We start from the raw sequence: 25,841 nt of genomic DNA, 5'->3' as shown, positions 1-25,841 counted from the left end.
TATCAGCCCCCCCAATTACCAAGAGAAATGGTTTGGGATGAGTTGGACCACAGAGTGAAAGAAACAGATCCAATACGTACCTAGCACATCTTTTTGCTAGGAAGTTAATCTATTATGTCAAAATATTAATAAAGCATTTTGTGTATGCAAGATTGGAGCAAAACAAAATAATTTAGAATTTGGACAAATTACCTTTGATAGAAAAGTTATGGAAACTGAGAACAGTTTCAAAGAAAAAAACGTTAAATGAGAAAAGATGTGTATATAACTGCAAATATTCAATTAAATAATTCATTATTATTCATTAAATGATTATTAAAAGGTCTTTAAAAGTGGTCAATTTTAGCCAGCAAGGGTGTTAGACAATTTCCACTTTTTAATATGCTTTTTGTAAAAATATTCTTGAAAAAAAACATGCTAAAAATATGCTTCAATTTAAGTAATTTGTTAAAAGTACAAAAGTTTTGTAATTATATTTTACATGTTGGCATAAACCAAAAGTGCAGAGTTTTTTTTTTTATTCTGCAAAATGTTAGCAAAAAAATAGAAATAAGTTTAAAATGCAGAAAAGTACAGGTACACAGAAAGAAACTACTTAGTACAGTAATAAATTACATTTAACTTTCTTACTGGCATTCACTGGATCTGTTTCAATGTGTTTACCTTTTTCCAATGTAATAAACATTATGCTTTATATTTGTAATGCACAGTGATTAAGGAGTAATCCAAAATGTGCCTTTCTGACCTGGCTTTTCTGACCACGACAATGCATGCCTTTGTGAAAGGCAGAAAGGCAGATCAGTATAAATCTATGTGTTTAATTTTTTTAATCCTTCCGTTAAGAGGATTTGGGCCTGAAGTAACAACCCGCCACATCACGCACTTCAAACCAGCCCACAAGAGATAAAAGGAGGGCAGTAATCCCACAGCAGGCTTCACTTTCATCCAAAGAGATAAGAAGAAGAGTCTTCTCATTCCTGTCTTGCACTTGACACAGTGCTTCAGGTAGATTAAAGCTTCAGTATGAAGTGGTGAAATGTTAACATGAATTCAGTGCAGAATTCCGATGCAGACTAAAGCAGATGTTTAGGCCGAGAAGGGAAAGAAGAGTGGACATGTGTGGCAGTAAGTCGGAGCTTTAAATCTCTTCACTGGACACAGCGAGGGCTTTAAAGTGATATCTTCCTCTGCACGCACAAACACACACACACACACACACACACACACAGAATGACTGCCCGGCTGCCCAGTGCGCTCAGTATGGCTGGAGGGGGGGTATTTAAGAGGCCATTGTGCTAGCTGGGAGGCATGAAGAGAGGGGGGTAAGAAGAGAGAGAGGGGGAGTGGACGAGAGATGAGGCACACATCTGTTCAGAAAGAGTGAGAGTGAGCACGAGAGAGAGAGAGTGAGCGAAGGAGTAAAGGACAGAGTGAGCAAGCAGAAGCGAAAAAAGAGACCAGCCTTGGGTCAAGGTAAGCGCTCAATTCTCTATTTTAATTCTGTATTGTATTTTATTTCTTTAATGAAAAAATAATTAAACCTTGAAGCCCTCAGTGTGGGGGCCACACTTCTATTCCTCACTTATACTCATACTCACTACATAGCTTTGTATTTTAACGGTAATATAAATACACTGTAAAAGTTCTGCTGCTTCGGTACTTCAGTTAAAGTTTACTCTTAAAACAAGAACGGATCCTGCACAAGTTCTTTGGCTTGAATGTGTGATTTGTGGAATAACAAACAACATTTGAATATATGTATTATGTGGAGGTTCTTTGGACTTTCTTTGGAGGTTCTGATACAGATATGGCTCTTAAGTACTTAACACTTACTCTCATAACTTCATAACCTCTGTGAGTAAGGGCCAAAGTACCTGCTAGGAACTCAAATATAATAATAAGACTAATAACTTAAAAATATTAATGTCATTAATAATCAGAGGTGTGCAGAGTCTAATACTAAAGTACCTCTAAAAGTTCACTGTAAAGTTCACTCTTAAAAAGTTCAAAAGAAAGGCTTTAAATGGTTCTTCACTTGGATGGACACGGCTTAATACCCAAAGACAGAACAGAACAAAAAGTAAAAAAATAAAATAAAATAAGCAAAAACCCCATTTTTCAAATCATAACTTGTTTGGAATTATAGATTGTTCAGTATTGCCTGCTGTCTATTTTTTTATTCCAACCCTTAAAACGCTATAATGCTCAGTGTGGGGGTTAAATTTCAGTTCCTCACTTTCAGAATACAGAAGTTTCACACTAACTTTACGGAAGGTAATTAATTATTTTTGGTAGCTGCTGAAAACTTAAGAACAGTATTATGTGCATCTGTATTAGTAATAAGCAGATGTGCATAGATTAAAGTACTGTTTCTTCAGTATTTTATTAAAGTTCACTTTTAAATAAGAAAAAAATATTAAATAAGAAAAAAAAATTATCATGGATATACAGTTCTAGGATAAACCATTTAATTGGTATTGAAATTTTGCCTGAAAAATTCTGGACACTCCTTTATCTTGTTTACAACTATGGTATTCCCTGTTGTACTGAATATTACTTTAATATTGCATTTCAGTGGTGATGGAAACTGGAATATGGCTACCCTTTGTACCATTTGTAAATTGCACTCAAATACCCAATGAGGTTTATAAGTGGGAAATTCAGTATTCTTGATGATACACAGGTTACTTGATACATAGGCAAACTATTATGTTTCTACAAAAAACAGCCTTTAATCAATGTTTTTGTAAAACTCAATTTACTAGGAAAATGTTTTGTCTAATACTTGGGGGGCTAAAGTATACCTTTAGTCCATGCCTGGCTTTAGGCATTAGGCCCATTGGTTCATATTGGTTGCTGTTGTATTGGCATTATTTCTCTAAAGGGACTAGAGAAGCTGTGTGCACATCTATGCATTTGCTCATCTGTGTCAACAATGGAACTCAGCTAAACATTTACGGTTATAAGAATGCTTTCTGAACGTTACAGCAAAAGTTCTTAGTATGTTTAGTCTGTTAATTTTCTGGATGTACATAGAACATTTTTATTTAACATTTTAAACATTATGGTGTTATTATTGTCGCTGCATCATCACCTTTGTGTCCATGTTTTATTTACTTTTTGTTTTTGTGAAATGTTACTTTTAACATTTCCATAACATTAGTATTTGTCTAGCTGGGAATGTTATGTGAGAAACATTGTAATAATGTTGTAATGCAAAGTATTATTATGTAATACATTTTCATAACATTCCTGCAACATTTTTTCTATAACGTTACAGGCTAAGCTTCTGGGAACGTTTTCAAAACATTGCTAAACATCTTAATCTGGGATGCAACCTAAAGTAGCTAAATGCTACGTTATCCATTAGAATGGGTGTCCACAAACTTCTTTAACCACTCTTTCCTTTCTTACTTTCTCTCAGTCTTTCTCTGTGTCTCACGCACACACACAATTTTTTTGCAGACAATCCACAGTGCATGTGTTCCCTTCCATCTTTCCCTTTACCGTAAACAGTAAAATCCTCAGACGTGTCCTTCTCACATTTGTCCTCTCTGCTGCCCCCAGAGATTACATGCTTTTTTTCTTTAATTCCATTATTCCATAACTCTACATTCGCTCCCCTCTTCCTTTCATCCCCGTCTTTCATCCCCCTCTCTCGCTTAATGAAATGACACCTACTAATTGAATTAAAGTCTTACATCCTACAGGCCGCAGTGATACCCCCTCCCCCTGTGCCCCTTTTACTACACTCTACACTTCCCCTCCTGAATTAAATGCCCTCTTCATCTCCTTTCCTCCCCTTTTCAATTATGCAAATCCCTCCATTTCTCTTTAATACTGTCCTTCTGCCGCACGACCATTCATCTTTACACGCAAACTTACCGGCACCATTAAATCTGTTCTTCAAACAGGCCTTTCTGTTTGATAGGCAGCTGGCTGGTCTGTAGTTTGTGTGTGTGCGTGTGTGTGTGTGTGTGTGTGTGTGTGTGTTTGTGTGTGTGTGTTTTTTAAGTATTTTAAGTATAAAAGCTGTCAAATAAAGAATTATAAGTTTCCCAAACTTATAATACAAGTATGTGAACACCCCTTCTAATAAATGTGTTATATAACTACTTATATAACTTTGCTGACACAAATGTGCAAATGCGCACACAAACACACAGCTCGTCTAGTTCCTATAGAAAAGTACTGCCAATAGAACAGGACTCTCTGCAGCAGGCAGATACACATGTTAGCACCTAATGCCATACATTAATTTTAGGATTTAATAAGTTTGGGATGAGGTGAGGCTTTAATCATCCAATATTCTGACATAACATAGCTCTCGACACTGTGTACAATCAAATACTGACAGCAATGCCTCTTTGATTTTGGATTTTAGAGTGGGTGATATTAAATTCATTTGCTTTAAATAACTAATTTTTGTGTACTATTTTTGATAAAGTCATGGGACAGCAGTATCTAAACTGACCGTGAAGTGTTACCTTGTAAAATGTTATCTTGTGAGTGATGTTAAATGCTGGCCAGCATGCTCATGGCAAGGCGAGGTGAATTATCGGAGTTGGCAGTCAGGACTGATAGTTGATTCAGATGGATGGTTTTAGCTTTCAGTCTGTAGTGTACAGTATGTAACTATTTTTCTACTATTATTACCAATTAAATGTTTGCACATTCAGTGTCTCTGTGATCTGTGTCCTCCAGCTGTGCTGCTGCTAATCCAGTGAAGATGAAAGCTGTGAAATCATCTCAGGCGGACGGAGGCCTGTTTTATGGACATGGTGGCCCTCCTCAGTAGATCATTCCTGATGGATGTTATGGAAGTTTTCAGGATGAAGGAGATGTTGTGGACTGTGATGGTGGTACTTGGCCTGTGTGGACAGAGGAGGGTGTGGTCTGCACCCTTAGATCCTTCCACCAGCTTAACGATTTCCTCAGCCCCTCCTTCTGCAACTCCCACGGAGGACGAGAGCATCAGACTGGTGGTAAGACTCTACACCAGGGGTCTCAAACTCATTTTTGCCGAGGGCCACATTGGCATATTGGCTGTCCTCTGGGGGCAGATGTAACTTATAAATATAAGAAAATGTAACCAGATGTAATACAAAATGAATGTAATTACTCCTTAATGTTAAATAACTCTCAATATACTATTTATTCAATCAAATATTACAGTTGCATGGAAAAATGGTTGCTTGTTGCTCTATTAACATAAATCCTTTTAATTTATAAGTTATATTAACTTTGATCAAAACGTTTGATACTGAAATAAGGCTTAATAAATATAAAATCAAAAATTGTGAGCTGTGACAGATTTAGCATTTCCTCAGATTTAGCAGTTCCTCATCCAACCACTAGTCGGAGCTGCAGCTGCAGCACCACAAGCCCGCAGTCTTTGCTTAGTCAGAGCTACAGCCCAGCCACGGGCTACAGGACTCAGCTGAGCCTGTCTGGAGCGTTTTGAAATTTTTTAAGTTCTTCTGTGTATGAAATAAAATAACCCCACTAACTGGATAATACAGCTCTCTACAGTTCATCTTTCAGCCCAAGCAGCTAACAGCAGCAGTTTAGAGCAGCGTCACGGAGGCACTGCTGGGATTACATTATAAACAGGTCAGTTAGCGCGCTGCTAACCTCAGGATGTTTATAACTACGGAGTTTAGTGGACACACCACGGCTGCAAGGTTAGACTGTTGAAGGCTACTGAAGACTACTAAAGCAGGCAACGCAGCGTAAGCAAAAAAAAAAAACAAAAAAACACACACACACCAAAATACAAGTTAAGATAAAATATGAAAACGAACATAATAAAGCATAAATAATTAAATTGAATTGCGGGCCAGATGTATGTTTATTTTGTTAACCCGTGAGGGGCCGTATGAAACCGCGTCGGGCCGCTACTTTGAGACCCCTGCTCTACACTAATATGCTGTTTTTGCTCTTTGTGCACATCTGCACACTTTATTGTTCAACAAACTCTTAAACCACACTGTATTATTCACCCTTATTCTGCCACACCCACTTCCAAGAGTTTGTTTCTTCAACATTGATGTTAAAACCTGATGTTAAAGTCAGGCCATATTAAATGGTTTACAGATAAAGTATATTGTATTTAAAGTAGCTGAAGTAGCAGTCTGAAGTAGCTACTGCTGTGGACTCTGTATGACCATAGTAGTAAAGTAGCAAGTGATGTTATCCCAACATTTTAACAGGATATTTAACATCGTTTACAGCTTTTTAGAGCATATTTAGAGCACACTGTAGACTTTCTCTGTCTGCTGCTTCTCTCTTTAATAGGACTGGCTCACAAAGTATGGTTACCTGCCCCCACCAGACCCCTCCACTGGTCAACTTCAGGCCTGGTCAGCGGTAACGCAGGCAGTGAAGGCCATGCAGATGTTCGCTGGTTTGAACGATTCAGGAACTTTAGGTAAGAGAGAACAGTGAGGGAGCCTAATGTGGGAATTTCACTTTCCTACACTGCTGTTTAATTTCAGTCTCAGACATCACAAATCAATTAAATCTAAGGAAAATTTACTTTGTTTACTTCTTTTCATTTTTCTCTTTCTCCATTTATTTCCCTTCCTTTCATTTTCTCTATTCTTTGTGTGTGTCTCTCTCTCTCACTGTCTAACTTTCCATATCTCTTCCATTTTCTCTCTTTTTTTCTTTCTTTCTTTGACTGACATTTTCTTTCACTGTCTTTCTCTATCTGTCCCACTTTATCTTACCCTGTTTAATTTCCCTGTTTCTTTCTTTCTTTTTCTTCTCTATATGTCTCTCCTTCTGTCTTTTTTGTTTTTCTTTCTCTACAATTTGGTCTCCTTCTCTTTCTCTTATGTTCTCTTTCTCTCTCTCTCTCTCTCTCTCTCTCTCAGATGAGGAGACATTGAGGTTGATGCAGACTCCACGCTGTTCGCTGCCGGATGATGTCGGTGGTCAGATGGCTCCTCTCTCAGCTCCACACTCTAAAACTCGTGGTCAGAGAATGAGGAGAGCCGTGTCCAGCTGGAAACGCCGGAACATCAACTGGAGGTGTGAGGGAGTCTTCCATCTTTATAACCTCCTAAAATTCTAATTCTCTCCACTAATCTTGTCATTGATTTGCTTCATAAATACCTGTCCATTCAAATTTCTCTCTCTCAGGTTGCGCTCCTACCCCACCTCCTCCACGCTGTCCCGCGAGATGATTCGCTCTCTGGTGTTCTACGCACTCAGGGTGTGGGCGGAGCCAACACCTCTTGAGTTTCATGAGGTCAGTTTAATGAGGTCTTGGGTTTCATGTGGTCTCTATAAACACTGCAGTTTAAGCTCCCCAGAGAAGTGTGCACGGTATTGTCATTAAGGGCATTCAACCAGATTTGGATATTAGGTTTTACTTCACCTTCTGTTCTGAAACCTTATAGGTCGGAGGCCCAGAGGGGGCAGATCTACAGATTGATTTCTTACATGGTTCTCATGGTGATGGATATCCATTTGATGGGGTGGGTGGGGCTGTTGGCCACGCCTTCTTCCCCTCTGACCCTGACAGGGCAGGTGGAGTTCATCTGGATGCAGAGGAGGAGTGGGCATTCAGACAGCCAGGTGAGGCCCACTTCAAAGTTTTAAATTTGTTTAATATTTAATAAGTCAAAAGGGCAAAGTATTAAAATTAATGAAAAAAATAAAGCAGGGGTTTAAATCCAAAAACAGCTAAATATAGACTTTCTTGTTTGTATCTGCCTGCAGCTTCTGAAGGCACGGATCTGTTCACAGTGCTGGTCCACGAACTTGGTCATGCCCTCGGACTCTCTCACTCCTCCGCACGGCGCTCTGTGATGCGACCGTATTACCAGGGGCCTCTAGCCGACCCTCTCCACTTCAGCCTGGGGTCTCCAGACCGAGAGCACATCACCACTCTTTATGGTACCAGATTTCCTGATACATATATTAATCATAGCACTAAGATCAGTAAAAACACTACACAGGAAATTTGGCAGTGTTAAATCAACACTGTTAGTGTTAAATTAACACTGAGAGTGTAAAGTTTAACACTAATAAGTGTTAATTTAACACTAACAGTGTTGATTTAACACTGCCAAATTTCCTGTGTACTTGTGTAATTTCCTGACCAACTTTTCCACCTTCCAATGCCTCTACTAACTTTTTCACCTTCACAAGCTCCAACTCCCAGAATGCACCTCTCAGTCATGTGTCTCAGCCAGTCAATCAGTACCTGATTGTTAGATCAGCTCCACCTGTGTTTTGAGTAATTACTGTTTTTTTCCGTGTATAATTTCTGTTTTTCGCGAAGTATTGCCTCTGTTTTTCATTTGCATACTGAGCTCTGATTTTGTTTTGTCCTTTAGATTACTTCTCTTGGCTATTTTGTTCTGCTTTAGACCCTTATTTCTCGTTTGTTGTTTACCCTTTTTGGACTGTGATTTGGCTCTGATGTTTTAGTCAGTCTTGTTTGTGGTTTGTACTGTTATTAGTGCTCAGTTCAAGCTTGTTGGTTTAGAACTGATTATTAAAGCTACCTCGAATTTTTACTGCAAGCGTCTCACTCATGTTTGTGGCATCAAACCAACAAAGCTACCACTGACATTTTAGACCACAGTATCGCTTAAGGCCATACTGCCATTTAAACAAACTATCATTTTAGACAAAACTTCCCATTTTAACCAAACTATCACTTTATGTCAAACTATCCATACATGTTAAACTACCATTCTAGGCCAAAATTATACTTTAGGACAAACTAACATTTAGGGCAAACTACCACTCTAAACCAAACTGCAGTTTATGACAAACTATCACTTTAAACTAACAATGTATAATTTTAGGCCCAACTAACATTTAAACAAACTAACTAACAAAATTACCTTTTGAATAGGCCAAACTAACATTTAAAGTACAATTTAAGTCCTTTTACTGCAAACTGCCACTCTCTTACACCCCACTTTCCCATTATATGTTTTCAGGGAAAAGGAGTGAGCATCTTCAGACAGACAGTCCTCCTCTACAGACAGATGATCTGAAACATCATCACGAAAGCACTCAGAGAATCACACACATGCACAGACACACACACCGCTACATGGACAGGTAAGATAAAGAGGATTGCACTAAAGTCACTGAAGTCCTTTTAGAAATTTGACACTGCAAAATTATCTCACAAAATCCATTTTTAGGACAGAATAGTACACGTTGTCATGAATAAATATTACATTTGTTGAAATAAAAAGTTTGTACAGATGTTACAGATTATGATGGATTTGTCTTTCTTGTTTTTCTGTCTGAATGAAGCCTTTCATTGGATCGTTGTAATACCAGCTTTGATGCGGTTGCTAAAATTCGAGGGGAGACTTTTTTCTTCAAAGGTAAACTCCAGACTTCTCTAAGTACATAAATGTATTGAATAAAATGATTTGATTGTCTTTTTAGCCTTGATAAAACTTGACAGTCATATGTGGGGCTGAATTTGCTTGTCCTGACAACATATGAGCAGTTTTCTTCCAGATCAGTTTTCTTGACTTCCACAGTTCCCCTGAACTTTGGATAGGGTCTAGATCTACTAAACATTCTATCATTTGTTTGCAGTGTGAATAAGTTGTTTTAGATGATTTGGACTTTTAGCCCAAATACAGAAAATTTAGTTAGGATTACATTAACTTTAAACAAAAGAAGTAGAAAAAGATCATGTTTTGGTTGCCAAAATCTGGCTGTGAAATAATCTTCACCTCTCACTCTGTAAATCTTTCTGTGGGTTTGGTAGGTGGGAGTATGTGGAGGGTGAACAGAGGAGGTTTGGTTTCAGGCAGAGCTGTACCTGTCCACAGACTTTGGGGGGCTCTCCCCCTCTCCATGCCCCCTCTACAAGCTGTTCTGGAAAGGCAAGAAGACCATGCCATCATCTTCATTAGTGGTCAGTGTATCCTAAACTTCTGCTGACTTTTCAACTAAGCTGGACAAAAAATATTAACTTGACATAAAACATCAGCCTGGCTTGTTTAGATGGTCTTTAGTACACTTCAAACATTAAGTTTTGTGACAATATCACAGGGAAAGTTTACTTCTTATGACTCGTCCTTGACAATCACATGGGGGTTTACAGACAACACTATAAAAATCACAGGATAAAATTGAGAGAAAATTAAGAGCCGCATAATGCAGGGAAAGAATAGAAAAAATATAAGAAGGTAATGAAGGGTTATCTGACACTTGACTTGAATGTTATCTGTTCATGTTGAGATGAATCGAAGAGTAGAATAGTAGAATCAATGTAGAACAGGTGTTTATTCTGGGGGACAGCTCTACAGATGGCTCCACCCTCATGTGTAGTACTGCTTTGTGTGCTTGCAGGCTCTCAGTTCTGGCTGTTTAAGGACCTGTCTCTCCAGGATGGTTTTCCTCAGCCTCTGTCCGTTCTGGCTCCTGAGGGATCTGACGGGGTTTGGCAGGGCCTGCACTGGGACCCTGTGGCAGGAGTGGTGTGGGGGTCTCAGAGGGAAGCACTGGAGGAGGAAAGTGAGGCCTGGACTGAGCTCATCAAAGGAGGAGTAAATGGAATTATCACAGAGAAGAATGGTGAGAGGGACAGTTTTGTGCTGTTGCTGCTGAAGTTTCCAAAAGTCCAGACGTCTTTTCTAACTGACTAAAGTACGGGTATCATTTTTCTTGCATGGTCCATTACAGATGACTCATAGATGTTTAACTAAAATTTAACTGTATGTCTATAAAAATTCAACTTAAGTTAAATGTATCAATTCTCTATAGAACCTAACCAAAAGCTTAGCCTTAACCTTAATTTAAACCTAAACGCTAAAATATTAAGATTTTGGAGTTTTTGTTATTGGCATTTAAAAAATAGGCAGTTCAATGTTTATTCAGCATCTATGAGGCATCTAGAATTGGCCATCCAAATATTACCAAATTAAGTTACTTTAAGAATTAAAGTAAAATAAGCATTTTTAATAATGAATAGGTTACACACGAGAAAGGTTCACTATGCATAATGCTGAGCATGGGCTAGAATGGGGAAAAATACTCCCAACATTAAACTGTGAAATACTGGAACTATGTTCTCTGGAATGATGTTGCACCATCCAATACCTTAGGTTTGAGTTAAAGTGTCAGAACTCATTTTAAATGCAGTCAAATCCTCACAGTTCTGACACCTGATACAAAGCCTTCCTTGGACAGTAGAGACAGTTACTCTAACAAAAGCAGGAAAATCTCTTTTTAATACCCTGGATTATGAAAGAAACAATAAATGAGCAGGTGTCCCAATACTTTTGCCCATTATGTGTCACGAAGATGACCCAGGCAGGGAGACGAGGAGGCGGACACAGGTGCAGGTAAGGGTGAAACGAATAATTTAATAAATAAATAACAAAGATAAACAAAGAGACAGGCAACAAATAAACACGTAAACATAAAACAGGGAGATATATACAAGGAACTGGGGAATAAACTGAATAGCGGAAAATAGATAAACATATAACCAAAAAACCAAAACAAACAAGAGAAACTAAAGAACATAAACTAAACCAACTAGAGAAAAAGACAATAAATAAACAGGGAATATATACAATGGAAATAAACTAGAAAAATAAACACTAAGCAGGGGTATCTACAAGGAACTTACTGAAAACAAAACACTAAGCAGAGGACTGGGAAACGAGGGAATAAACAAGAAACTAGAAAACATATACAAGAGATAAACTGAGGTAAACACGGGCAATGATAAGGGCTATGAAACACGGAAGAACACGGAGAGACAAAACAACAGGGGAAGGTGCAAAGACCGACAGAGACAAAGTGGTAGACCAGGGCTATTTATAGCAACACAAACACACTAGAATTGGAAACACCTGGGGAAGGGGCGGAGCTACAAATGAGACACAGGTGGAAAAGTACTGAGACGGAAGACACAGGGGAGCACAGGTCACGTGGGGAATGCACACAAAGACACGAGACAGGGCCAAGACATGACATTATGTTTATGCTCTGTAATAAAATGTATAAAGTATTAAAAAGTATCAAGACAAAAAGTAAAAATACTGATTTTATTTGAGTGACCAACACTATTTCTTAAGTATAATATCCATAGAAAACTATTGCCAATAGAATAGGACTCATAGAAACAGATAAACATCAGCCAATTGGCACCATACCTAATGTCACACATGGGCTAAAGGGGCATAAAGCTCCCTGCATTGAGCTGTGGAATAGTGTGAATAGTGTTTTCTGGAGTTAAAAAGCTCCATCCAGTCCTTTTAGGAAAAGTGGGAGTGTCAGAACTAATCATCCAACACTGACATGTTTAAACTGACTATTACTATTATATTGTAGCTGAATGTAATTAAATCCTCACAGCAAGTCCAATTATCTAGTGTAAAGAGTAGAGTCTGTTATTGCAGAAAATGATTTACCATTAACTCCATATTTCCTTTCTTGATTAGGTTCAATCTACCTCTTCAAGGACTTCTCCTATTGGAAGTTTTCCCACCCAGGCTCCGCCCCCGAGGAGGGATACCCCAGGCCACTGGCCACAGATTGGCTAGACTGCCCGAACCCCTCCACATATCACTCCAGTGACATCTCTTTGACGTCTCTTGTTGGTCAGCAGGAGCAACACGGGAAGAAGTCACACGGGACAGTTGACCAGATCAGGCACCAGGACAAAGAACGCCCCCTCTACTGGGACTGTCCCTGTCTCAAAGGAACAGCACACACCAACCAGGGACATCATGTACTGATGATTCTTAGTCTAGTTTTACTACATCTAACTATCAAAGGGTCCTTGGAGCCTTTGAACCTATGGTCAGACCCTCTGCATCTGTAGATGTTTTTTACATAAGACAAAAATCAACATATTAAACTTAATTTGTCTATACTATGTATATTTAATTGGAACCTAAACTTCAACTTAAAAAAAAAAAAAAAATGTTTTATTGAAAGTAGTTGGACTGAACTTTTGCCCTGCAGCTCTGACCCTGTTTACACTTGATCATTTAATCTGTTTGTGTATTAGGATAACATTAGTGTTGTCAATCAACACACAAACTTTTTTTAAGATTGTTAGCAGTCAGCTTTTATCCTTACCCTCGTTTAAGAAATAAAAAATACAATGTAGGCATGTTTCTGTGTATTCTGTACATTTTCATTCTGGATATTTAATGAAAAAAAAACTTTCATTTTGATTTCAGCTTGACTCTCAAAGTTGTAAATAATCTTATTTGAAAAAAAAATGCCTGAATTGCTGAGCTTCTTGTCTTATTTTCATTGTAATATTCAGAGTCAAAATGTTTTATTTTATTTAATATTGTAAATGATCTATTATTTAGTGTATATTCATGTAAAATATAAACCTGTGATGATAATAACAAAAAATAGATGGAATAAAAAACAACCAACTGATTCAGAAAACCAAGACAACCCTCTTTGATCAAACGTAATGCAGAAACCTCCAGCCTAGTAAACAATGAATTACTGATTAATAAGAGTTAATGATTTATTCTGTGTTTGTTTTTTGGAGGTGTAATTTTGGAGATGTAATGTACACTTGTGTTCACTGGTTAGTGTCATTTGTCTTCAGGGTAATCTGTAAGGTTTTAGATCCTCAGATTACTGACCAAATGCGTAATACTTTACATAACTTCTATAAAGTCCACTTTAACACACATCTTGAGAAAAATGATTTACACTGGGCTGTTATAACATCAATAATAACATTATAAAGCTATATTGTTCAGTAATGGATTAGTCATAGTTTAAAAAGGTTACTGTTCTGGAATTAATACAATTTAAAAGTTAGAATCTGATATGATTCTCTGTATATTGTCACTGTCCATGTATCTCCAATTTATTAACTTTAAACAAAAAGGATTATTAAACAGCATTAAATTGGCTCAGAAATAAAAATGATATGTTTTTAATTTTTTTGCCAATTTAATCTGAATAGAAAATATATTTATATCTGTATATTTTTACTTAAACTTAAATCTATTAAATATATATATTTTTTTGTAGTTTCAATTGGGATTTAAACTTTAGGATTAAACTTGTATCTAGATATTTAACAAGCAAACATGCAAAATGTAATGATAACAGTATGTTTTATTCTTTATAATTATGTAGAACAGACTTCTGAATAGACACTAAAAAATCTCTATTTATGAACTAGATGTGAGGTGTGCAGAAAACATTTTAATGCACAAACATTCAAATCTAAAAGTAATAATTACAGTTAAATTTACCTAAGTAAAGAGATGCAAACAAAATTTTTATTTTAACTCAACTAAAACTATGTATCTCAATTTTTCTACTTTCCACTTTCTGAAAAAGTAAGTTGAGTAGCTGATCTTCATATTATCTAATATAATGACGAATGGACCAGTATAAATGTTCCAAAATGACTTGGAATCAAAGCTTTTTACACTGATTTCCATTAAGTTACATTTAAAAATATAGTTATTTTTTCTGCTTGACAATGAAAACATGATGTAGTACATATTTGTCATTATAGACAGATACCTAAATTTACTGTAATCGGTCTTGAGTTTTTGGTTCATTTAACACTCAAAAATCCAATGTTAAAAAATGTATACCAGTGTACCTGACCTTAATATTTACTAGCTGTATATATACAAACAAAACAAACTCACAAAGGGCAACATATGAGCACTAGGTGAGCGATATTTTAATCCAGTAGAAATATCATTATCATAAACTAATCCGATTTTTTAACGTGCATGGGACTTATGTTACTGACAAAGTACCTTGAAAGTTATCAGTAAGCCACCTTGTCGCTGCTGTCCGAAAGTCATAGTGGAATTTCCAAAATCTACAAAATCAAAACATCCCACAGATTTCCGGCTGCCAGCAGCGAGTTGACCTCTGGCTCTGTTGCATCACTCTGGAAGAACCAGGAGGAATTGTGGGTATATATCAGTCTGTGGTGCTGGGGTTCTGTATGTAGGTAAGCAGGGGTATCTGAAGAGCTCTTTTCAACATGGCTTCCGGAATCATCTCCACTCTGGCTTTTCTCAGCCTGCTGGGTTTGAACCAGGCCGCTGGCCCAAACTGTGAGGGTCTCACAAAGCCCCTGGATCTGAAGGACGACTACAGTTCAGTAAGTTCAGCACGTTCTTTAATAAATGAACAATGTTGTAATATTAGAGTGATTTATATGTTAATAAGGTAGGAACAAATGTAAAAAGAACAAAATGAGGCTCTAGTACCCTGTTAGGCACCTCTCACTTGGATGCAAGATAACATATGGTTGAGCATGAAATGTATGCCATCCTGCAAAACATTTACAAACAGATATTGCAGCTAAGCCTGAAGATACTGCTGTAGATCCATAAGTGGCTGGCATCTCAGCCAGCTGCTCCTATAAATAAATGTTTGATTGGTTTTATAACTGGTGAAAGCACAGGACATGCAAGTGTTGCAATCTGATGGTTACATTTCTGGGAAACCCTTGCTGTGTGTGGGTGAGTATAATCCTGCAGAAAGATGCCAGTTGGAAGGCATGCTATGAGAGGCAACATGTGGCCACAAGATGTCCTTCTCATATTATTAAGCTTTTAGTTTCTTTGTATCACTGCTAGGTATAAACAGTCCAGGTTTTACTTTAACAACACTACTGTAAACAAAGGCAAAGGTGAAAAAGATGGTCTAGGGCGCAGAGTGATCCAGGGGTCTAAAGCAGTGCCACTATGAGCGGGAGGTTGCAGGTTCGATCCCCTGCTCATACAGCTTTGCCGTCAAGCTGCTGGCGCTCAGAGGGAGCAAAATTGGCCCTGCTCCCTCCGGGTGGGTAGATGGCGCTCTCTCCCCACATCACTAAAAGGGTGATGTCTGCAGCACAGGGTGTCTGTGAACTGATGTATCGGAACCTGTGCTTTCCTCCAAGCGCGCTAGCTGCTCGGCAATGCTGCAGCTCGAAAAGAAGCGGTGGCTGACTTCACATGTATCGGAGGAAGCATGTGTTAGTCCTCACCCTCCTGGTGTGTTGGGGCATTACTAGTGATAGGGGGAGTCCTAATGAGTGGGTTGGGTAATTGGCCGTGTAAACTGGGAAGAAAATGGAAATAAAATTATAAAAAAAAAGATGGTCTAGATGGTGGGCAATTCATAGAAACCCTATGACTCTCAGTCTAGTGATGCACATCCTCATTAAGTCTGTCTGGTCGGCAAAATGTCTATAAATTGGGTTGTAGAGGCATGTTTAGCAGTCAGCTACTGTATCTCTCACCAAGAGGTACACTACTCAAAGGAAGCTTCCCTGAGCCTTTTTTAGGGCAACATCAGAAGCATTTTCGTCCCACTTGTGGCAAGACCCAGTGTCTAATCAAAATACACCTGTAATCATATTCATACCTGCTGCATGCAGAGCTTGGCAGCAATCCAGGTTGTATTAGTCTTGTATTGCCAATGAGTTCATTTTGAATGATATTTTTTTATGTATTTCAGATCATGGGGAGGTGGATCTTCACTGAAGGAATTGCAGATCACGATTTGTTTACAAACATCTTAAAAACAGTCAGCAGCTCTTGGGTGGCGTTCTCTCCAGGTTCCTCAAAAGATACAGTTATTCTTACCCAGGGGAACAAGCTGTGAGTCTCTCTGTTTCTCTGATAATCCCATGTCTATCTTAGTTAGCTTGTTTTAAATCTATATGAGTTGTAATGTATTTTATGGCATTTATTTGATCTTTGACCTATTTGATGTTCTGTCCCTCAGAAATGGAACGTGCGAATTTCAGATGGACAACACAACTATCAAAAACAGCACCATTTATGTTACTGGTATGTCAGAAACAGTCCTACATCTAGACTATATGACCAAATGTGTCTGGACAGTCACCTTTCATTATGAATGCATACAGCTACTATAAGTTGCACCCATTGCTGTCACAGGTGTGCAAATGCACATACACATCTCATCTAGTCCCTATAGTAGTAGAAGTACTGCCAATAGAAGAGGACTCTCTGAAGCAGGTACTAAACATAAACTTATTGGCTGGCGATTTAGATCATTTGCTTCTGTCAGTTATACTGAGTGAAATGGACATCCTCTAAATTGGCCAAATCATCTATTTTTATAGTATTATTAAAACTACTATGAAACATAAAACAAACAAAGCAAAATTAAAAAAAGTTTTTGGTGAGCCATGCCTTTTTAGCTAAACATCCCAGCAGGAAGTGTCAAAATGCAATGCTATTCAAAAGGAATATAAGTTACCACACTGTAAAAACATACGTTGTTTGAACTCGACAGTGCCTCTGCACACAGTGGTTGGTCATTGGTTGGTCTTCTTTAGACTCATCACTGAAGATGACCCGCTGTCAATCCATGACAGTCTGTCCCAACCATTCACCAAGTTTCATACCTGTTGATTTATTGGTGCTGGTTCACCTGACAAAATGTATCCTAAAAGTTCCTGGTTGTATTATGCTTTTTTTTATCACTGAGTTTTCCAAATTTTACCCACTCAGCCAGGTGATCTGTTTGTTCCCAGAAAAAGAAATCCCGACAGAGGGAAATTTGATTCCATCTTGTCCTGAGTGCCTCACTTTCAGCTTTACCAGCCAGGTGAAGAATGAGACAGTCAAGTCCCTCTACTTCTTCAGTAAGTCACTTTTACACTCCATTACACTGCAGTGAATGGTTGGCTTCACCAACCGTGTCCAAAGCAAAATGCAAAATTTCATCAGGCATGGTGGTCAAGTCAACACAAAAGGGGTAGATAAGAAAGATAATCTGTTATTTTTAATAAAATGTCAAATGTGCTGAATAATAAATAGAGTTTACTGAGATTAGTTCTGATCTTTAAGTTTTTAAATGTAGTTTATAAGTGAGTCAGGAGGGGTCACCACATTCCCACTCAAAAACTCCAGCAGCACTGCTGTGTCTGATACCCTAACACCACCAGTTTACTGCAGTGCTGAGAATAAATGACCCACCACTCACATAATACATAGCTGCTCTGTGGTGGTCTATCCTGTGGGTTCCTGACCATTAAAGAACAGGGTGAAAGGATGACAATAACAGCAATAATAAAGTATGCACAGAAACATATACAGGATTCATTCTGTAATTATAGAACTATAAAGTGTCCTATATGATCAGTGGACCAGTGTAAAAATGTTATGATGACACATTTGTGTAATATGTGTGATATTTCAGCGAGAAGTCCAAAGGTGTCTGAATCTGAGAAGGATCTGTACTGGAAGCAAGCTGCATGTCTCGGATTCAGAACAGAACCACAGTACTCCTACGACGGAGTAACAGGTCAGCACTGACCACAGTGGACACTATTCACGACACTATACACAGACATGCCAAAAGTCTTGGGACAGGTCCTTGTATTGACTTTTGCCATATACCATGAAGGCTAAAGGACACTGCACTGAACAGTGGGATGAGTGCATTGGGTTCCCTGCACAGAATGTGGATGTGATTCCTAATAGAGTCCCTTCTTTGTTCACATGGACAATTCAAGCCACATGATGCCGGTCACCATCATTAACATCTACTGTGCTCACTGTCCACTCTAGGTGGTATTATTAGCCTTCTACAATGCATTTCCGGTACACACATGAAACTGTGGCTCAAGGAATGTTAAATAGTACCAAAATTTTAGAAATATAATATTTTATTCATCTGCCACAGACTATCATGCCTTACTTAAAATCTGATAATTCCTTGCCTCACTCACAAGATAACAGAAAAAGTTAGAAAAATGTTAATCAATGTTGTCTGTAACTTGTATCACTGAAAACATGTGATATGATAACGGCTTATATTACAATGTTATTAGAACATTCCCAGCTAGATGAATTCTAACATTATGTAAACGTGGAAAAGTTGGAAAAGTGACACAAGTGACGTTGCAGCCACCTGCTAAGGTTCAAAGGACATCCAGAAATCTTAATCCTAATTAATTGTAACATTCATAAAACATTCTACTTAGCAAACATTGTTAGATGCCATACTGTCATCCCATGACTTTTAGCATGTCAGTGTAAATCAAAATTAATATTTTAATGGAACATTAAGTACACTTTTTTGTCATGGACATGTTCAGTTTTGTTCTAAATCCAACACTATAAAATGAATAGATGATTTATACCCATGCTCATTTTATTCTTTTCTCTTTTAGAATTCTGTGAAAAAGACCAGATCAAACCTGAGGATAAAAAGGAATGAAACTGAAAGTGAAGCTGAAATTGAAGTGTTTAGTTTTACAGTGTTTAATGTTTGACCTAATGTAATGGAAGATCTACAACACAATAAATAATAAATTCAGAACAATGACATTAAATGATTTCAAGTGTGTGTCAATTTTCTCATATCCATCAACATTCTTTAATCTAATACTCATCATTTATCATCAGGTATGATTGATGAGCGGGAAAATTGTTTTTTAAGGCATGAAAAAAACAAACATTTCCAATACATAACAGCTCATCTACTGAATTCAGCTTAAAGAAGGTGTTATGAAAGGAACATGTGTTTTCACTGTTTTTTCAGGGTAAAAAATAATTCATAGAGCTTGTGAATGTCATGTAACGAGTAATAGAATTGACTAATCTTTTATTTTGGTTTTAGCTTGAATTAAAAAGTTAAAAGTTATCAGCAGTATTATTTAAATGTTACCTGGTTTTCACTGTAACATTCATAGATAAGATGTATATTATGTAATATTATAAATGATCTATGATGTGAAGAATAAAATGAATGAGTGGAATAAAAAAAAAAAAAAACAGAAAACAGAAAACCCCTCAAACAAGCGATCCAGAAAAATAACACAGCCTGAACTCAAGATCCATATTAGGAACATTTTTATTCAAATATAATGCAGAAATCTCCAGCACAGTATACACTGAATTATTGATTATTAAGAGTTAATGATTCATTCTGTGTTTGTTCCCACTTTTATCTTTTTCCAAAAAAGTGCAAACACCAGCCTGTGGTCCATCCACTGCTTTTTATTACCCAATCTGCGTTCTCTGTATGATCTACTGGGCAGTCAAAATTTATGAAGAGTTAAATTGATGCTAAGTGATCAGATTGACAAAACAAATAGAACTGGAATAATACACACTATGGTCAAATGTTTGTCGACACCCGTTGTGATGAATACATTTAGGTACTTTAAGTTGCATCCATTGTTGACATACAGTTGCAAGAAAAAGTATGTGAACCCTTTTGGATTACTTGGATTTCTGCGTAAATTGGTCATTAAATGTGTTCTGATCTTCATCTAAATCACAGCAATAGACAAACACAGTCTGCTTAAACTAATACCACACAAAAAAATATATGTTTGCATGGTTTTATTGAACACAACATGTTCACAATCAAGGTGGAGGGGGGGGGGGGGGGTGTCAGTATGTGAACCCCCAGGCTAATGACTTTTCTAAGAGCTAATTGGAAACAGGATGTGATGAGATTGAATGGGTTGGTTAAAGCTGCCAAAACACCAGTTTTGAGTTTGCTGTTCTGCATTCAAGCATTGCATGAATCATGCCTCGCACAAAAAGCTCTCAAAAGAGCTACATTCAAGAACTGTTGACTTGCATGAAGCTGGAAAGAGTTACAAAAGTATCTCTAAAATCCTTGATGTTCCCACAGTAAGACAGACGCTCTACAAATGGAGAAAGTTCAACACTGTTGCTACTCTTCCGAGACGTGGTCGTCCTGTAAAGAGGACTGCAAGAGCAAGCCACTGCAGTCCAAAAAAAACATTGCTGCACGTTTGAAGTTTGCAAAAGAGCACCTGGATGTTCCACAGCAGTACTGGCAAAATATACTGTGGACAGATGAAACCAAAATTGAGTTGTTTGCAAAGAACACACAAGACTATGTGTGGAGAAAATAGGCACAGCACACCATCATCAAAACCTCATCTCAACTGTGAAATATGGTGAAGGGAGCATCATGGTTTGGGGCTGCTTTGCTGCCTCAGGACCTAGATGGATGGCTGTTATCAATGGAAAATCAATTCCCAAGTTTACCAAGACATTTTACAGGAAAACCATCTAGACCATCTATTCACCAACTGAAGCTCAACAGAGAATGGATGATGCAACAGGACAATGACCCAAAACATAGACGTAAATCAACAACCGAATGGCTTCAACAGATAAACACGCCTCCTGGAGAGTCCTGACCTCAACCCAATTGAGATGCTGTGGAATTACCTCAAGAGAGCGATTCACACCAGATATCCCAAGAATTTTGCTGAACTGAACAGTTTTGTGCAGAGGAATGGTCCACAATTTATCCTGTCTGTTGTGCAGGTCTGATCTGCAACTATAGGAAACGTTTGGTTGAGGTTATTGCTGTCAAAGGAGAGTCAACCAGTTATTAAATCCAAAGGTACACATACTTTTTCCCCCCTCACTGTGAATTTCATCATGTTGTGTTCAATAAAACCATGCAAACATATAATTGTTTTTGTGGTATTAGTTTAAGCAGACTGTGTTTGTCTATTGTTGTGGCTAAGATGAAGATCAAAACACATTTAATGACCAATTTATGCAGAAATCCAAGTAATCCCAAAGGGTTTAAATACATTTTCTTGCAACTGTAGATGTGCAACCACACACACACCTTGATTTTACTTGAAGTATTTATGTTCTGTGTTTGATGTGTAATGTATTCACAATCTGTCAACATTATGTAGTAACCTAAACAGAAATAAAGATGAGAATAAATAAAGATTTTCTTTAAACAGTGATAATATAAAGTACTGACTTCCACTGTAGTACATAAAGTTAAAGTTACTCTGCAAGAAATACATCTAGACAAGTGCTGTCAACTAAGAACAAGTTAATATGTTTAATTTTTCTAATATGTATCGTTTTAATTGTTTTTCACATAAAATTTTAAGATTATCCTTATATCTAGACATTTGTCCAAAAGAAATATCTTGAAACATGAAAATCTGTGTATGAGAAATATTACATAAATTAACTAGATGTCACATGATCAAAAGACACTCCTAAAGCAGAAATCTCCATTTTTCCATTTTCCACTTGTACAAGATTTTGTACATATTTCTGAGTGGCAGTGAAAATAAACTAATACATTGTGTAACCTTACAGACAAATTACTGTCAGTAGAACAGTAGCTGGAATGTTATCAATCTCCAAAATCCCAGTATACCACAGATTTCAGGCTGCCAGCAGCTGGTCGATTTCTTGTGCTGTTGCATCACTCTGGAATAGCCAGAAGGAGCTGTGTGTATAAATCTGTGGTGCCGGGTTTCTGTATGTAGGTAATCAGGAGTTTCTGAAGAGCTCTGTCCAACATGGCTGCCCGAATCATCTCCACTCTGGCTTTTCTCAGCCTTCTGACTTTTATTCAGGCTGCTGACCCAAACTGTGAGGATCTCACAAAGCCGCTGGTGCTGGAGGACGACTACAGTTCAGTAAGCGTGATCTGCTGTAGATATGTCTTCATTTCATACAGAGGACACGTTCCGACTGTACTCCCCTTTTATAATTTATAAATTAATTTTAACACTGCTTTTTCGTGTTTTAGACTTGTGAGGTGGTGAATTTTGTTTTTTTTTTGCTTTTAAAAAATTTCTTTAAAAATAACTTCAGATAATTCCAGATAAAAAAATTACTTCATAATTTCAGATACAAATACAGATCCATCATTATCATTTTTCAGATTCATAAATTTAAATCTATTTACATAATGCTTCACCAATAAATTTGTATAAATTTGAGTTTCGAATCAAATAGGTAATGTTTTCTAAAAAAATCTCTAAATTGTACATTGTTATTTTGAAATGCATTTTTCAACGGAAACTTTCACCACCTCACTTTAGGTCAAAGTACACATTGTTAAAATTGATTTTATGAATTACTCCATTCAATTCTATTGAAGTCTATAAGGTCTAATAAAAGTCATGTTAATTAGAATAAAATCTTAATATCTAAAATATAAAAAATACATAAAACCTGACATTCAACATGGAGTAGTTTTTAAGATCTAAAATGTTTCACATGTTCTGATGTTGATACATTTTATATATTTCAGATCATGGGGAAGTGGATCTTTACAGAAGGAATCGCTAATCATGAGCTGTTCAAAAACATGTTAAAAATAGTTAACAGCTCCTGGTTGGAGTTTGCCCCCAGTTCCCTGAAAGATACAATTATTTTCAAACAAGGGAACAAGCGGTGAGTCCTTTCTTCTGATATTTCTGTGATGGTTAAATTAAATATTATATAAATATAATATTTACATTTGTAACTTTAAGGGTATCCACATTCACATTTTTAACAGAATAATATTATAATATTGTACTCTAGTTCACTAAATAGTTTTGTTGAATATAACCAAAATAATTAGTTAAAAATATGGCAAATTAATTTGCAAAATAAATACATTTGTGTTGCTCTATGTTGCTATCTAAATATAAGCTTCATATGTCCCGTTTGTCCTTCTGTCCATCAGATATGGAATATGTTTTTTGGAGAACATCAACGCAACTGTAAAAAACAGCACCTTTTTTGCTTCTGGTACGTCAGAATCGTCCTCATAAGTGTTTTGACTAAATGAGTCCTTCCAGAGAATAACCACATATCAACCGTTTTTGGGAGAAAATTGTGTTTTATATTTCTTCATGTATAATAGCAAATAACTTTAAACAACAGTAAAGAAAATAATGTTTTCCCTCAAAAGCCTAAAATGGTTGATATATAATTATTTATTGTAAAGACTTGCTTGTCTGCTTGTTCTTGGGTCCTTATTAAACCAAACGTTACGAAACTATTCATAAAATTTTTGATAGAATCTGAACTTTTGTTTCCAGTATTTTGGTATATCCCCATTCAAAAAGACTGGCTGATCAAAGAAAGGCTGGTCATACATGACTGGAGATAACTGTATGGCTTTCTCTGCTTATGGCAACTGAGTGAACTGAGTTTCATATAAAGACGTTGGCTATATACACTCATAGGCCTACAAGATCAGCCTTCCATTTGTTTAAAAGGGGAGAGACCAAAAAACTTAAAACTGTAAGTTATATTACCATTTTAACAACATAGTTTAAATATCTGATTAAAACTGATGAAAAACTCATGCACAAATTGTGCTTCCTCTGCTTATTTCTCTGCTAACCCTCTTCCAGTCACAGCTTAAACAGAAAGCGACCTTTTTGTTTTGGCAGTGTAATTGTTAATAATAACTTCATATCTTTAGAATTCTGAAAATGAACCTTTTTAATTATATGTTTAGATTTGTTTTATGGTATATCCTTTTAATAAACTCAGTCTCATCTCTTTTATTACTAAACAAACAAAGTATAAACTGAATAAATGTTGTTCTGTCTGTTTATAGATAAACACAGTGCATCAGAGGGCACTTTCCTGCCATCTTGTCCTGAATGCCTCACTATAAGCTTCACCCATCAGGCTAGAAATGAGTCCATAAACTCCCTCTTTCTCTTAAGTAAGTCACGGTGCCACATTGTACTGCAGAAGTAGTGATGTAAGTGATAACGACAGTTTATTTAGCCACTCGCTAAACCACCGTATGAAACTAAATCTACCTGGTAGTATTGTAGTACTCAAGCCGGTCTTAAGACCATAAACGACAGTCTCGCAGAAGGTGGTTGAGTCTGAGAGATTATGTATGTTAGATTAATAACAAGAGCTACTGTATGTTGATCACTTAGTATTTTCACATTTATGTGTAATATTTATGATATTTCAGCAAAAAGTCCCAAAGTGTCCGAATCTGAGAAGGATCTGTACTGGAAACAAGCTGTATGTCTCGGATTTAAAAAAGAACCTCAGTTCTCCTATGATGGAGTAACAGGTCAGTATATCCCACACTGGACACTATTAAGGACACTATGAATCAAGCCTTGTTTTCTTGGGGCAGACGGTGGTTGTAGTTATACCACACCTAACCACTGATACATATATATATATATATATATATATATATATATATATATATATATATATATATATATATTTTTTTTATATATATATATATATATATATATATATATATATATATATATATATATATATATATATATATATAATTAATGGAATTTTTCGCTTGATCGATGCATCATTAATTTACACGTTTGTCATTCATTTTGCTCATTTCTCTTTATAGAACTCTGTAAAGATGATCAGATCAGTTCACCTACAGAACAGACTAAACCTGAGGACAAAAAGGAGGACTGAAAGTAAAGCCGATTCTCCCAGTGATTCATTTTGTACTGGTTAATATGGTGTATTCAGCTCTGTGGAGTTAGAGTGTTCTTTGACCTAATGAAATGGAAGACCTGCAGCATAATAAACATTGAATACAGATCAGTTGGGTTTAATGATTTACAGTGTCTGTCAACTTCTGTATATTATTAATCATTTTAGTATTGAGTTCATATTATAATGTTTGAGTATATACCATAATTCAACTATTGAGAATCAAGGAGTTATATAAAGTGGTTCATAATCATTATTGTATATGTGTAACTTGAGCAACAATTATTTAAGTTTAACACTTAAACCTAGGTAACATCCAGTTTTTGGGTAGACTGTGTTCTCAGCCTGATGAAGGAGGCAATAACATCACAAAGCTGTTTTGTTCCTCTTGGTGAGAGATCATTGATTGCTAGCCATGCCTCTACAGCACACACAAAAGGTGTGTCAAGAGATTACTGGGGGAAAACGAGAGATCGTTACCATAAATAAACTCCTAAACTAGTACAAAATCAGTGTATTCTAGAGGGCATTAGGGAAACTAGACTAAAAACACAAAAAAAAACCTACGCAAAGATGATTTCAATTTTTCTATGCAAATAA

The 25,841-nt window shown here is 36.8% G+C and overlaps 2 protein-coding genes across 4 annotated transcripts; both read left to right on the top strand.

Moving 5' to 3' along the window:
* Positions 1–1,295: 1,295 nt before the first annotated feature.
* On the top strand, positions 1,296–13,119 carry mmp17b (matrix metallopeptidase 17b). The gene is made up of 12 exons (XM_007238214.4): positions 1,296–1,473; positions 4,705–4,985; positions 6,298–6,430; positions 6,879–7,035; positions 7,147–7,255; positions 7,407–7,584; positions 7,729–7,905; positions 8,964–9,087; positions 9,289–9,362; positions 9,758–9,907; positions 10,345–10,569; positions 12,447–13,119. Exons 2-12 carry the CDS (start codon positions 4,773–4,775, stop codon positions 12,827–12,829), a joined length of 1,923 nt encoding a protein of 640 aa, XP_007238276.3. The 5' UTR covers positions 1,296–1,473; positions 4,705–4,772; the 3' UTR covers positions 12,830–13,119.
* A 1,832-nt stretch (positions 13,120–14,951) lies between these two features.
* Positions 14,952–25,366, top strand: LOC103034006 (saxitoxin and tetrodotoxin-binding protein 2). Of its 3 annotated transcripts, none has more exons than XM_049483991.1 (6): positions 14,952–15,118; positions 23,053–23,195; positions 23,473–23,537; positions 24,358–24,468; positions 24,733–24,837; positions 25,150–25,366. In XM_049483991.1, the coding sequence occupies exons 1-6, from the start codon at positions 14,999–15,001 to the stop codon at positions 25,218–25,220; spliced, it is 615 nt and encodes a 204-aa protein (XP_049339948.1). In that variant the 5' UTR covers positions 14,952–14,998; the 3' UTR covers positions 25,221–25,366. The 3 variants fall into 3 exon arrangements, with proteins under 3 accessions (XP_049339948.1, XP_007238277.1, XP_022520301.1); XM_007238215.4 differs by lacking the exons at positions 23,053–23,195; positions 23,473–23,537; positions 24,358–24,468; positions 24,733–24,837; positions 25,150–25,366 and adding exons at positions 16,465–16,607; positions 16,735–16,799; positions 17,513–17,623; positions 18,181–18,285; positions 19,157–19,318 and having other exon boundaries at positions 14,966–15,118; XM_022664580.2 differs by lacking the exon at positions 14,952–15,118 and adding an exon at positions 22,248–22,432.
* Positions 25,367–25,841: the final 475 nt, after the last annotated feature.

This window comes from Astyanax mexicanus, chromosome 10 (genome assembly GCF_023375975.1).
Source record: "Astyanax mexicanus isolate ESR-SI-001 chromosome 10, AstMex3_surface, whole genome shotgun sequence".
Taxonomy (NCBI): domain Eukaryota; kingdom Metazoa; phylum Chordata; class Actinopteri; order Characiformes; family Acestrorhamphidae; genus Astyanax; species Astyanax mexicanus.
This window is presented reverse-complemented; position numbering and strand designations above follow the sequence as displayed.